Here is a 15,473-nt window from a genome sequence, read left to right as displayed (position 1 = left end):
ATACAATATCTGCCAGCTAGTTCACACATCTTGCTGTGTCTCTGTACAACACAGTACAAATAGGTATCATCTAAGGAAACATGTGGATGTGTGGTGTGATGCCTTGGAGGATACAGATGTGGAAATGTACATAAACTGTTGAAGGTGGAATGAACAGCATGGTCCCCAGATTCCACTCTCACACGACCTATGACACATATAAGGCGTATATGCACACACTCTAATGGCTACAACACACACACACACACACACACACACACACACACACACACACACACACACACACACACACACACACACACACACACACACACACACACACACACACACACACACACACACACACACACACACACACACACACACACACACAACACACACACACATCAGTCTCATGAGGCACAATAGGCACATGTCAAGTCTGTGAGAGCTGATAGTTATACTGTACCTAGGTTGAGTTTGGAGCAGCTGCCGTTGGACCGTTTGCCCAATGGGCATTTGTACACATCCCCTGTCTGGTGGTGACCATTGGTTTCATATGGAGCTCCCACCAATAACCTGGGAAACATAAAACAAGACTGTCGAAATCCCCCAAAACTTAATTGCATATTATAATTGTTTTGTATTAATAGTATTAGTTGTGACGTTGTAAAAACATAGTGATAACATTTAATTAAGGCACTTCTCCTAATGATGTTTCATCTGATAAGAAATAATGGTGTGAAAGAGATGGCATTTAAACTCTGCTACACCGATTTATCTGACTGGAATGTCTTTGCTAACTCAACAAACACACACCCAGTGAGTATCAGAGCAGGTATTTGAAACACTCGTGATCTTCCTTGTTTGTGTTCCTGTTGGAGCAAGTTGACTTCTCCTCTGACCCCAGACTGACACGCACATAAACACACTGGCCTATAAACACTGGATCCACTCCACATTGACCCTGGGACGATTCTCTCGCTCGTGCTCTCTCGCTCTTGCTCTCTCTCTCTCTCTCTTGCTCTCTCTCTCTCTCTCTTGCTCTCTCTCTCTCTCTTGCTCTTGCTCTCTCTCTCTCTCTCTCTCTCTCTCTCTCTCTCTCTCTCTCTCTCTCTCTCTCTCTCTCTCTCTCTCTCTCTCTCTCTCTCTCTCTCTCTCTCTCTCTCTCTCTCTCTCTCTCTCTCTCTCTCTCTCTCTCACTCACTCACTCACTCACTCACTCACTCACTCACTCACTCACTCACTCACTCACTCACTCACTCACTCACTCACTCACTCACTCACTCACTCACTCACTCTCTCACACACACACACACACACACACACACAGAGAGAGAAGGCAAGAGGTAGATAGAGAAAGAAAGGAGAGCGGAAAATTGTCATACCGGCTAGACGGATACACACGTGTGCCTGAATGACTTCCAAGGGGCTAAACACTACCCACATGTTCTCTGACCATGGGTCACCAAGCTTTCTCCTTGGCTGAAACACAAGCAGGCTCTGAGTTCTTTGGTCATGACGTAGAGCTCAGGGGAAGATAGTTTGTCACTCGACTTTGGGGTTGGACATCAGTGTCAGGTCAGGATGATCTTGTAAATGTCGTAGATGTCAGTGAAGGCTTTCGATGACTTAATGTGGTGGAGCATTTAAAACACTCTGTGTTTACGTCAGGTATCTGAGATAGAAGGGCTCTTTGTATTCTTGGGTAGGAACAAGAGACTGTTGCATAGACGTTTATGTGACAGGATGAAAACACAAAACGCAGATGGTGTTCTTGATTATCTCTTGAAGTTTCACCTTTCAACACATTGTCTTGGTACATTAAGTTCTTATAGGTGATGACATATTTCACCTGATACTCCTCATACATCAACACAGATCTCAAAGTGTAGCATATGATATCTTGAGATCAGACACCAACACAGATCTCAAAGTTTAGCATATGATATCTTTAGATCAGACACCAACACATGATTACCATCAGGCATTATATTGTTATATTGTTTTACAAGAGCTTCTAAAAGTAACCTAAGCTGTCAACACAAGAATCATATGTAGCCCAAGACAAATCAAATCAAATCCAAATCAAATCAAATTGTACTTGCCACATGCGCCGAATACAACTGTTGTAGACCTTACAGTGAAATGCTTATTTACAAGCCCCTAACCAAAAATGCAGTTTTAAGAAAATACCTTAAAAAAAGTAACAAATAAAAGTAATATATCATTAAAGAGCAGCAGTAAAATAACAATAGCGAGGCTATAAACAGGGGGTACCGGTACAGAGTCATCGTGTGGGTGCAAGGACAACAACCTCTCCTTCAAAGTGATCAAGACAAAGGAGATTATTGTGGACTACTAGGAACTTGAAGCTCTCAACCTGCTCCACTACAGCCCGTCGATGAGAATGAGGGCGTGCTCGGTACTCCTTTTTCTGTAGTCCACAATAATCTCCTTTGTCTTGATCACGTTGAAGGAGAGGTTTTTGTCGTTGCACCACACGGTCAGGTCTCTGACGTCCTCCCAATAGGCTGTCTCATCTCATCAGGCAGACACTGTTGTGTCATCTGCAAACTTAATGATGGTGTTGGAGTTGTGCCTGGCCTTGCCTGGCCGTGCAGTCATGAGTGAACAGGGATGACAGGAAGGGACTGAGCATGCATCCCTGAGGGGCCCCCGTGTTGAGGATCAGCATGGCGGATGTGTTGTTACCTACCCTTACCACCTGGGCTACTCAGGATAGTGGCATGCACAGGAGCAATTCACTCACCAGGTCAGAGGTGTCCCAAAGGGAAGGGACCACATTTACATTTAACATTTACATGTTAGTCATTTAGCAGGTGTTCTTATCCAATAAGGGTTAAGTGCCTTGCTCAAGGGCACATCGGCAGATTTGATCCGCTAGGCTACTTGCCAACACTTGACACCCCTTTATAGCAAAACCAGACCTCCATCAATTTACTGCCTGGAGTTATGGGTCAACCACATAAACCTCTGTAGTTTTAAAACATGTCTCCATCACATTGTTCCATGAGGTAACATTTGAGTGGTATGGTATACATAATGGTGGTGTAATGGTTACCTAAACAAAACATGACACTTGACATCAACATCCTTGGTCATCTAAAACTACTATGATAGGTTTCTTGAGATTATGACATCATGCAATATTCAAGTAGTAAACTGGTGTTACGTTCCCATGTTTCTGTTATGGGTTGTATGTGTTTGAATGTGTGTATTTCAGTGGCTTCCTGAAGTCCAAAGCAGCTGATTGGTTGGCCCCATTTCAGATTGGTGTTCTGACCCCGCCCTCTCGTCAGGAGATACAGCTGTCTGCAATTTCCGACTCCTTCTGTAGCTTGACAAGCCAGTGTTCCTTTGTCAGGAAGCGAGTGCTTCTTGGATGTCCTGTGTTGGTTGTTGCGCAGAGACAGTTTTGGTGAAAGTATTTTGTAGCTGCTACTTCTGAGGTATGTGTGTGCCAATAGGACTGTGTTTTTGATGATTGAACTTGTTCACTTTAAGTTTGTATTTTGTTTCATTTGTTCCCAGGGGGGAGGTGGAGGCACATTGGGAGTGCTTAGGCAAGAGGCCTGCGGGCATACATATACCCGTGTTAAGGAAATAAATTCCCAGTAAACGGTAATATTCTCTGCCTCTCATCCTTACTCGCACCTACAATCACATACCTCTTTCACTCCATGGGGAGTTGAGTGTAGCAGGGTGTTGCGTTCCCTCCAAGAGATGTGCGTAACACTGGTATCATAAGTGCAGGTCATGTGCTGGGGACAAAAGGCCACTCGAAAATGTGCAGTTTTGTCACAACACAATGCCACAGATGTCTCACGTTGAGGGAGCATGCAATTGGAATGTTGACTGCAGGAATGTCCACCAGAGCTGTTACAAGTGAATTGAATGTTAATTTCTCTACTATAAGCCACCTCAGCGTCGTTTTAGAGAATTTGTCAGTACGTCCAACCGGCCTCACAACCACAGACCACGTGTAACCATGCCAGCCCAGGAACTCCACATCCTGCTTCTTTACCTGTGGGATTATCTGTGACTGGACAGCTGATGAAAAGTAGTATTTATATCTGTAATAAAGCCATTTTGTTGTGGAGGAAAAACTTGTTTTGATTGGCTGGGCCTGGCTCCCCAATGGGTGGACCTATACCCTCCCTGCCCCACCCATGGCGGCGCTCCTACCCAGTCCTGTGAAATCTATAGATTAGGGACTAATTAATTTATTTCAGTTGACTGATTTCTGTATATGAACTGTAACTCAGTAAAACCGTTGAAATTGTTGCATGTCGCATTTATATTTTTGTTCAGTATACTTACTCTGACTGATGTGGTATGTGGTTGTCCCACCTAGCTATCATATGATGAATGCACTAACTGTAAGATGCTCTAGATAAGAGCATCTGCTAAATGACTTAATGTAGGAAAATGTTTATTTAGGAAATGTCGAGAAATATGACTCAAAACGAAAAGATTACTCTGCTTCCTTCAAAAACGATCAAATGTCCCAAGTGCATTTATTTGTATTGAAAAGAGAGAGAGAGAGATATAAATAGAAAAATATGTGCAACAATTCAGATCATAGCCAAGGAGTGAAGCTGTTAACTGGGCTGCACACGCAGTCTATGGCAGCCAGGCTGAGACACAAACTAGTGGCGAGGGGACTGTGTCTGGGATCAACTGTCCAAGTCTCACAGACTCTGGAAATGATTTTCACCTCTGGAGCTCCGGCAGTGCTCATATTTTCATAGCTATTAATATCAGGATTATTGCTGAAGTTACTGCTGTCCTCTGGCACAGAGTGATACTGTAGACTGGGAAAGTTCAGGCTGGGACAAAGCTACCTTCAGAGAAATGGGACCCATTGTTTCCCTTTAACTTGAAGGTCTCCTTTAACTCCCAGTCAGTTTCTTGAAGTGCTGTTAAAACAATCATCGCTGAACATTCATCAAGGTCAGCCATGTACCATCATTGAGGATACGGTCATGCTGGTATAAACAAAATAACCTGACCCTAAATGGACGCTGGGATGTATTCTCTCACAGTTACTGAGGAATGCAGGATTTGGGGTTTGTGGAAGCGCCGTACCAGAGCTGAAGACATTAATGCGCTAATATCTTTCACATTTGGAGGAGGAAGAGACTCCCTGCATCTCCAAGTGTTGCGTGACCCGTGACCACGCCAAGGTGAAATGTCTAGTCTCAGCTGGAGCGACTCGGTGCCATGGCAGGAAAACAAACAGAAAGAAACGAGAGTTGGAGGTATGGAGGTGTAGAGGAGAAACCGGTACGTGTGCCCATTTCTCCCCGCAGCGCTCTCACATGGGGCTAGTCTTCAAACAGTCCTGGACGGACACGTGGGACAAACAGCCATTCTTGAAATGGCAACCTTTCCCCATGTTAGCAGTGTGTTTTAACTAGATATTGAACTATGGAGAGTCATTATAAGCTTTCAGCTCCATTGTTTTCCAAATCATGTGATTTGCAACATGATGGTTTCCCCTCAAAGACATTCAGTTCGCGGGAGCATTCAAAGGAATTTAAATTGTAACAATTACTGACATTGCCCATAAGCCTCTATGCCAAATACCATAGCTCTGTCGACTTTTTCCAGTCTTACAAAGAGCTGTCTGATTTTCTTGAAAGCTCAGCTTGGTATTTGGAGAGGAACAACATCACAGTTTCACTCAGCTTGATAATGACCATGGCCTTTTATGACCCAGAAAGTTCAGAGATTGCCTTCCTGAGGACTAACAGTAGAAAATAGTACTACCTGATCTCTACAGGATGTGCCAGTAGACTGGCTTGAGCAATAACCCATCTTGGGACAATGCAATAAAGTGTCTATGGAATAATGGGTTTTCTGTGGAGTTTCTGTGGAAAAAAAGCATTACTTCTTACAGTATCTTGGGAATCTTCATAGTGTGTCTGCTGACTTCAGTTTTTTTTCAATCTATCGTTTCTTGAGAAAGTGATATAACACAGAGGATATTTTGCAATAGCAACTCTTTCTAACCAAGTCCAAGCAGTTGCTTATCATCAACAGATAGTTTGTTGATAGTGTGACCATCTGTGGAGTATCTACATGGGACTATCCACATAAAGTGGGACCGTCTCTTTCCACAAGTCTTTTAACCTTACAGTGAACGGACACTAAAGTGTTGAGGCATCCTTCAAACGTCTATTAACAGGTGCTGTCCTTGTTTGACAGACAGACAGACAGACAGACACATAGACAGACACATAGACACATAGACAGACACATAGACACATAGACAGACAGCCAGACAGCCAGACACATAGACAGACAGCCAGACAGCCAGACACATAGACAGACAGCCAGACAGCTAGACACATAGACAGACATCCAGACAGCCAGACACATAGACAGACAGCCTGACAGCCAGACACATAGACAGACAGCCAGACAGCCAGACACATAGACACATAGACAGACACACAGACAGTGTACACAGTAACACCTATAAGAACAGTGAAAGTCTCACCTCTTAGGTCACCCACGGTGCCACAGTGTTCCACAAAAGTGTCATGACATTGGTGAACACACACGGTTCTCCAACGGGTAGCCGTCTGCTACATCAAAGACACATGTCAACATTGAAAAAACTCAACGTCAGTACCCCTTTTCAAACCTTCACTACCCGCTGAATTCCTGGCATCACAGACTCATTCATCACTCCTTGAAAAAAGGCCAAGACTGAGACCCGTGACATTTGCACAATGCGAGCTGTGTTAACTGGGGGTCTGCTTCCCACATCACAAGCCTGCTGCTGCGTTCAGGTTTCAGCTGATTGATATCTGGGGCAGTGGTCCGGGTGCTGGGGGTCTTGGACTAAACACAGGCCAGCTTACCCACTGCCTAGTGACCAGAGAGTGGATTCCTGAGTAGCACACATCGCTGATAAGTCTACCCAACACTATCTATCTAGGGGACGTCTACCCAACACTATCTATCTAGTGGACGTCTACCCAACACTATCTATCTAGGGGACGTCTACCCAACACTATCTATCTAGGGGACGTCTACCCAACACTATCTATCTAGTGGACGTCTACCCAACACTATCTATCTAGGGGACGTCTACCCAACACTATCTATCTAGTGGACGTCTACCCAACACTATCTATCTAGTGGACGTCTACCCAACACTATCTATCTAGTGGATGTCTACCCAACACTATCTATCTAATGGATGTCTACCCAACACTATCTATCTAGTGGACATCTACCCAACACTATCTATCTAGTGGACGTCTACCCAACACTATCTATCTAGTGGACATCTACCCAACACTATTCATCTAGTGGACATCTACCCAACACTATCTATCTAGTGGACGTCTACCCAACACTATGTATCTAGTGGACGTCTACCCAACACTATCTATCTAGGGGACGTCTACCCAACACTATCTATCTAGTGGACGTCTACCCAACACTATTCATCTAGTGGACGTCTACCCAACACTATTCATCTAGTAGACGTCTACCCAACACTATGTATCTAGTGGACGTCTACCCAACACTATTCATCTAGAGGACGTCTACCCAACACTATCTATCTAGGGGACGTCTACCCAACACTATCTATCTAGTGGACGTCTACCCAACACTATCTATCTAGGGGACGTCTACCCAACACTATTCATCTAGTGGACGTCTACCCAACACTATCTATATAGTGGATGTCTACCCAACACTATGTATCTAGTGGACGTCTACCCAACACTATGTATCTAGTGGACGTCTACCCAACACTATCCATCTAGTGGACGTCTACCCAACACTATTCATCTAGTGGACGTCTACCCAACACTATCTATATAGTGGATGTCTACCCAACACTATGTATCTAGTGGACGTCTACCCAACACTATGTATCTAGTGGACGTCTACCCAACACTATTCATCTAGAGGACGTCTACCCAACACTATCTATCTAGGGGACGTCTACCCAACACTATTCATCTAGTGGACGTCTACCCAACACTATCTATATAGTGGATGTCTACCCAACACTATTCATCTAGTGGACGTCTACCCAACACTATCTATCTAGTGGACGTCTACCCAACACTATCTATCTAGTGGACGTCTACCCAACACTAGCCATCTAGTGGACATCTACCCAACACTATCTATCTAGTGGACAGCTACCCAACACTATCCATCTAGTGGACGTCTACCCAACACTATTAATTTAGTGGACGTCTACCCAACACTATCTATCTAGTGGACGTCTACCCAGCACTATCTATCTAGTGGACATCTACCCAACACTATCTATATAGTGGATGTCTACCCAACACTATGTATCTAGTGGACGTCTACCCAACACTATTCATCTAGAGGACGTCTACCCAACACTATTCATCTAGTAGACGTCTACCCAACACTATCCATCTAGTGGACGTCTACCCAACACTATCTATCTAGTGGACAGCTACCCAACACTATCCATCTAGTGGACGTCTACCCAACACTATTAATTTAGTGGACGTCTACCCAACACTATCTATCTAGTGGACGTCTACCCAGCACTATCTATCTAGTGGACATCTACCCAACACTATCTATCTAGTGGACATCTACCCAACACTAGCCATCTAGTGGACATCTATCCAACACTATCTATCTAGTGGACATCTACCCAACACTATCTATCTAGTGGACATCTACCCAACACTATCTATCTAGTGGACATCTACCCAACACTATCTATCTAGTGGACATCTACCCAACACTATCTATCTAGTGGACGTCTACCCAACACTAGCCATCTAGTGGACATCTACCCAACACTAGCCATCTAGTGGACGTCTACCCAACACTATCTATCTAGTGGACATCTACCCAACACTATTCATCTAGTGGATGTCTACCCAACACTATCTATCTAGTGGACGTCTACCCAACACTATTCATCTAGTGGATGTCTACCCAACACTATCTATCTAATGGACATCTACCCAACACTATCTATCTAGTGGACGTCTACCCAACACTATCTATCTAGTGGACGTCTACCCAACACTATCTATCTAGTGGACATCTACCCAACACTAGCCATCTAGTGGACGTCTACCCAACACTATCTATCTAGTGGACATCTACCCAACACTAGCCATCTAGTGGATGTCTACCCACTGGTGTGAAGTACTTAAGTAAAAATACTTTAAAGTAATACTTTAGTAGTTTTGGGAGTATCTGTATTTTACTATTTATATTTTTGGCAACTTTTACTTTTGCTTCACTACATTCATAAAGAAAATAATGTACTTTCTACTCCATACATTTTCCCGGACACCCAAAAGTACTCTAGTGGATATCTACCCAACACTATATATCTAGTGGACGTTACTGAAAGCCAAGAGAGATTGCCAACCACCATGAGGAAGAAGAAGAAGCAGAAGAAGAAGAAGAAAAACAATTGGAAACAATGTTACAATCCTTTAAAGAGATGACTGTATTAAATCATCAAGCACTGTATGTTGCAAATGTTGCACTGAGGTCAGTGTCTCACATAAGGTAACAGCTGTGTCTCTAACGGCGTGTAGTTATGTAGGACAATCATTGTAGAAGTTTGTAGACATCCAGTGTTAGCTAGTCATATTTGTGTCTCATGGGCTAGCAAATACAAAGATCAGTGACCGCAAATGTTTCCTCAAGATACATGTGCAATTATTCAAATCAAACCTAAGCAATGCTGCCACCATTTTATTGATTAACTATGCTGGCAACAGCTGTGAGGTTCAATTCTGCTCCGTCACGCTGGCTGACACACTAAGATGACGTGAAGCAGTCTTCAGGCTACTGAAGACTGAACAGATGGAAGAATTCTGTCTTTCGCCTCACGATGAAGCAGAGGGAAGCTCACATACTCCCTTCATATCCTTGGACTCCTTTGCTTCACAAACCACAGCTGACTAGCTAGTGTTGCCAACTTCCCTCCAACCATCACCATTAAAACACTCCCCCGCTATGCTCCTGAAATCAGTAACTGACAAGGTCGGCTGTGGGCCGGCCTGGGAGCTGCTACCGGGCCCTAAGGCCTCAGACGCACCAATAGCATTTGCTGGCTGAGAGTTCTTAGCACCTCTGAAGGTAATTTGTGAACAGAGTGCTCACAGATTTTACATGTAGAATCCCGTGACAAATTTAGGAGTTTAGATGTCTACAGTGGGTGGTACCTAAAACAGCATGCTGAACGATCGGCAGACGAACGTTAGAGACACATTTGATGCGATGTGTGAGAGCCTTAAGAGAGTCTCTATAGTAGGGAAGTGGGTCATAGTGGTTAGAGTTTCTTATTACAGTGTTATCCAGCCTTTATTAATGTGTTATTACAGTGTTATCCAGCCTTTGTTGATGTGTTATTACAGTGTTATCCAGCCTTTATTAATGTGTTATTACAGTGTAATTAAGCCTTTATTAATGTGTTATTACAGTGTAATTCAGCCTTTATTAACGTGTTATTACAGTGTTATCCAGCCTTTATTAATGTGTTATTACAGTGTAATTAAGCCTTTATTAATGTGTTATTACAGTGTAATTCAGCCTTTATTAACGTGTTATTACAGTGTTATCCAACCTTTATTAACATGTTATTACAGTGTTATCCAGCCTTTATTAATGTGTTATTACAGTGTAATTCAGCCTTTATTAACGTGTTATTACAGTGTTATCCAACCTTTATTAACATGTTATTACAGTGTTATCCAGCCTTTATTAACGTGTAACTAATGTGTAGTTAATGTGGAACAATCGCTGATGTTTTAGCGTAACCCCCGAGCGAAGGATAAACCATGTCTTTTCTAGGTAATCCCAACAAAAGTTTCCTCAGTTTAACAAAAAGTAATTTTGAATGTAGTTTCACAGCATTATACTTGTAAAACAGTATTGGAATATGAAATGCTGTAAACCCTGGAAGGACTTCCATGAATCCCATTCCAAACTGTATTACGCCTGTAGCCATTTGTTTATAAAGAACACAGCCAAAGTCGCTGTGCCTCATTCCATTATGTCTGTGTTTATCTGTCTCAGCGGACAGTTACCGTAGACGTGTGAGTCCACTCTTGAGAGCCATATTCCTCACATGTCAACTTCATCAGATCTTTTTCTATGGGACAAGTAGTCATGGTAGGCTGAGCAGCGTTCTACGCCATAAATACACTGGATTTTCAGTGTTTCTGTGGGTTTTGTGCCTGACAGTGTCCCAAGCATAAGGCTAAGTTTGCATGTCGAACTTGTCGACTAAGAATATGTTCTTTATATTGTGATGCTTGTCTGACATGGTTGGCCTGCCATTTCATTCTCTATCAGAACATCTGATTAAACCCCTCTGAGTCCAGTGTCACATACGCTCTACTATACTGCGTTTGTCAACTGCAATCGCTCTTCTTCATCTTGTAGCTCCAACTAGCACCATGGTAACATGTATAGCTTCCACTCCTGTCTCGTTGCAGCGCACACACACACACACACACACACACACACACACACACACACACACACACACACACACACACACACACACACACACACACACACACACACACACACACACACACACACACACACACACACACACACACACACACATCGCTCCAGTGTAGCCCTGGCCAGCAGACGTACAAAGTATGCCAGCGATGAATCCCCATCACCGCAGTGCCAGTTGGCCTAATAACAGTGTTTATAACGAGTCAGGGTCTGCTATGAGGTAATATGATGAATGTGAAAAGTCCGGCTCAGGAGCTAAATTTGTGTTGCAAGGCACAAATCATGACAGGCAAATCCACACTACAGGAGAAATGGCTCGCTATCTTTCCTGGCAGTGAAACGGATACATCTCCCCGTCTGGCTCCAGAGTCCCGAGACAGACAGTAACAATGCTGTATGTGTCAGCACTTGGAGACGTTGAACAGTAAAACGACTTCATCTTTTACCTGACTTTAACCATCGTGAGGAGCGTGAGGAGGTTGTTCACTCGGAATAGTTAAAACAATGCATCCAAACAGATTCTCTCAGTAGTCACTCTGGGGATTGTTTGAAATTCACCTCGTCTTTTAGATTCTGAGACAGTACTATATGGACCTCATTACTATGGTACAGCTGGAGATCGAATATGAATATTGAAACAATGTTGCAAATTTTGGAGAGACAGACAGCAAGGTTTATACAAAATGTCAGTCTAAAAGAAATGTGAGCTCTAGATGCTTTTAATGGTGGAGATCAAGTTTATAAATTGCTTGGCTGGGCTGATGAGACAGTGGATTGTGCAGTCAGATGGAACAGAGTAAATAGGCATTTTAACGTCATATAAATAGCTGGTGTTTTGTGGAATAGACATTGGCTGGAATGCAGTTTTAACCAATCAGCATTCAGGATTTGACCCACCCGTTGTATAAAATGTAAATAATCGTCTTACCACTTTTGTCCCCCGGCAACATGCTGCTGCACAGTGTATCCAAACTGGGCCTGCTTGGGACCCTTGATGATCCTGTGGTTCTTGGTGTCAATGTTGAAACCATCATGGAGCCCTGGAAACAGACACAGCAAGGCAAACACATGCCATTAATAGCATGCTTGGACAGCACATTATATTTACTGGCTACGACAGACACTTCCGAAGAAAACGGTTGTTTTTTGCCTGTGACCTGAAGTGCAGCAGAAAAATGTCATGCTGGTTAGAACATTAACATCAGCCAAGTTACACAAACTCGAAGCGATAGATGGGAGTTTCATCAGAAACAGGACATGTGTGGGTTTGAGACTTTCACCCAGCGGTACCAAGAGCATCACAGCTGTAATTAGCCGGAAGGCGGCCATTTTGATGCTGACTGTGTAGCCACCGTGTGAGAAGGATACAGAGATAACATGCCAGAGAGGGTGTTTGTATTGTCTCCAGATTCAAATCAAGTCAAGTCAAATTGTATTGGTCACATACACATGTTTAGCAGATGTTATTGCGGGTGTAGCGAAATGCTTGTGTTTCTAGCTCCAACAGTGCAGTAATATCTAAAGAGTAATATCAAACCATTTCACAACAATACACACAAATCTAAAGTAAAAGAATGGAATTAAAAATATATAAATATTTGGACTAGGAATGTTGGATAGACTAAAATACAGTAGAATAGACTAAAATACAGTAGAATAGACTAAAATACAGTAGAATAGAATATAATACATTATATACAAATGAGATGAGTAATGCAAAATATGTAAATATTATTAAAGTGACTAGTGTTCCATTATTAAAGTGGCCAGTGATTTCAAGTCTATGTATATAGGCAGCAGCCTCTAAGGTGCTGTTGAAAACAGGCTACCGCTGATACCTCTGATCCAATAAAACTATAGGATTTTCCCTAGGAATATCTCTAGACCATGACACCTGGACTCCAGTACCTTAAGTATCTCGTACAGAAACAAACATAGCCATGGAGGTCTCGGGATGTCATGTCAGAATGATAATTGTTTCCAATCCCCTCATGCCTGTGAAGAGCCCTGGCCTTACCCCTCTCTCCCTGATCTCCTAGCTCACTGTAAACAGAGCCTTGTCCCAAAAGGCAAGCAGATATTTTACACTGAAGGAACTGTCTGTCACTGAGTTTGATTGACATTGCTCGGTCTGCGTGAGGGTGGGTGGAAGGGGTGGATGGATGGCTGAAGGTTTTGTGTGAGGATAAGCGGTAGTAGTCATATTGAAAGAGGTGGATGGATGGCTGAAGGTTTTGTGTGAGGATAAGCGGTAGTAGTCACATTGAAAGGGGTGGATGGATGGCTGAAGGTTTTGTGTGAGGATAAGCGGTAGTAGTCATATTGAAAGGGGTGGATGGATGGCTGAAGGTTTTGTGTGAGGATAAGCGGTAGTAGTCATATTGAAAGGGGTGGATGGATTTCTGGAGGTTTTGTGTGAGGATAAGCGGTAGTAGTCATATTGAAAGGGGTGGATGGATGGCTGAAGGTTTTGTGTGAGGATAAGCGGTAGTAGTCACATTGAAAGGGGTGGATGGATTTCTGGAGGTTTTGTGTGAGGATAAGCGGTAGTAGTCATATTGAAAGGGGTGGATGGATTTCTGGAGGTTTTGTGTGAGGATAAGCGGTAGTAGTCATATTGAAAGGGGTGGATGGATGGCTGAAGGTTTTGTGTGAGGATAAGCGGTAGTAGCTATATTGAAGTTGATCATTCACGTTATAGTGTAGAAGACTGGATGTTGAAATCATGTAGCAGCTTACATGGATATTTCCATCCTGCTCATTTAAATGGACATACTGTATACAAAGTATATTAAAGGAAAACTCCACAGAAAAACTATATTAACTTATTTTCTTTAAGTACAGAAATATGGCCGGTATACAAAATGCATCATACCTGCTGTATTTCTGTATTTTGAGATGTACAGTATGTCTTTAAAACTTGATTGCTGACATTGCAAAACATTTTGGAACTACATCAACAATGGACTAATGAAACAAATCCCAAAATAGATTTCCTTTTACTAGATGCCAACATTATGTAGCACTGAATGTAACAATGTAACAAGTCAGGCCATTTACACAATAGCACTGATCTACACTGAATAACACTTATTTAAGGTTATTGCCATTGTACTTGGCTAAGACAAGACTTTACGACAAGAAGAACAGAAGCATACCTTATTGTCCTATTCTGAGGAAACGTAAAGGAATCTATTTGTTTTCTACCAACACCCCGAGACAAACACACTGAGTGCCTTGCTTAACGGCATAAAGGCTGGAGATGGTATCTAGAATACTGATGCCAGGCAGCAGCCCTCTGATTGGCAGATCACTCTTCATCAGTGTAACAGTTGTCGTCTTCTGAAGAAGAGGAATCATCGGACCAAAGCGCAGCGTGGTAAGTGTTCATGCTTGTTTTATTAAAACTGAACACTATAATAAAAATAAACAAGAGAATAACCGAAACAGTCCTGTAAGGTGAAAACACTGAACAGAAATGAACTAACCACAAAAACCCTGTGGGGAAAAGATACCTAAGTATGGTTCCCAATCAGAGACAACGATAGACAGCTGTCCCTGATTGAGAACCATACCCGGCCAAAACAAAGAAATACAAAACATAGAAAAAAGAACATAGAACGCCCACCCGAATCACACCCTGACCAAACCAAAATAGAGAGATAAAAAGCTCTCTACGGTCAGGGCGTGACAATCAGAGGATGACTGACCATTGACTGTACGAGGCTCACATCAGGGTAGGGAATTCCATTCCCAGTCAAATTCGACCGCCTTAATTTCTTTCTGTACGTGAGATCAGATTTAGAGATCTACCACAGGTCCTGAGCTGAGAAAGATCCATAATTGCAACCCACGTGCCTTGACAACTTCTGGTAGGAGTTGAGCAGAGTGTTTAAGCACTGTGGTGAAACCCTGATTAGACCATGTGGGAACCATAATTCACAGACAAG

At 42.9% G+C, this 15,473-nt stretch overlaps 1 protein-coding gene across 1 annotated transcript in view; it reads right to left on the bottom strand.

Annotated features, from left to right (window-relative positions):
• Window positions 1-15,473, bottom strand: part of itga11a (integrin, alpha 11a) — a 90,270-nt gene that overhangs the window by 60,228 nt on the left and 14,569 nt on the right. Inside the window, exons 2-3 of the mRNA XM_055921711.1 lie at window positions 12,452-12,563; window positions 449-558 (exon numbers count right to left, since the gene is read on the bottom strand). Of these exons, the coding sequence (XP_055777686.1) occupies window positions 449-558; window positions 12,452-12,563 (222 nt within the window). The remainder of the gene's footprint in view (window positions 1-448; window positions 559-12,451; window positions 12,564-15,473) is intronic.

Source organism: Salvelinus fontinalis, chromosome 4 (genome assembly GCF_029448725.1).
Source record: "Salvelinus fontinalis isolate EN_2023a chromosome 4, ASM2944872v1, whole genome shotgun sequence".
Lineage (NCBI taxonomy): Eukaryota > Metazoa > Chordata > Actinopteri > Salmoniformes > Salmonidae > Salvelinus > Salvelinus fontinalis.
The sequence above is the reverse complement of the archived record's forward strand: the minus strand, read 5'-3'. Positions and strand labels throughout refer to the sequence as shown.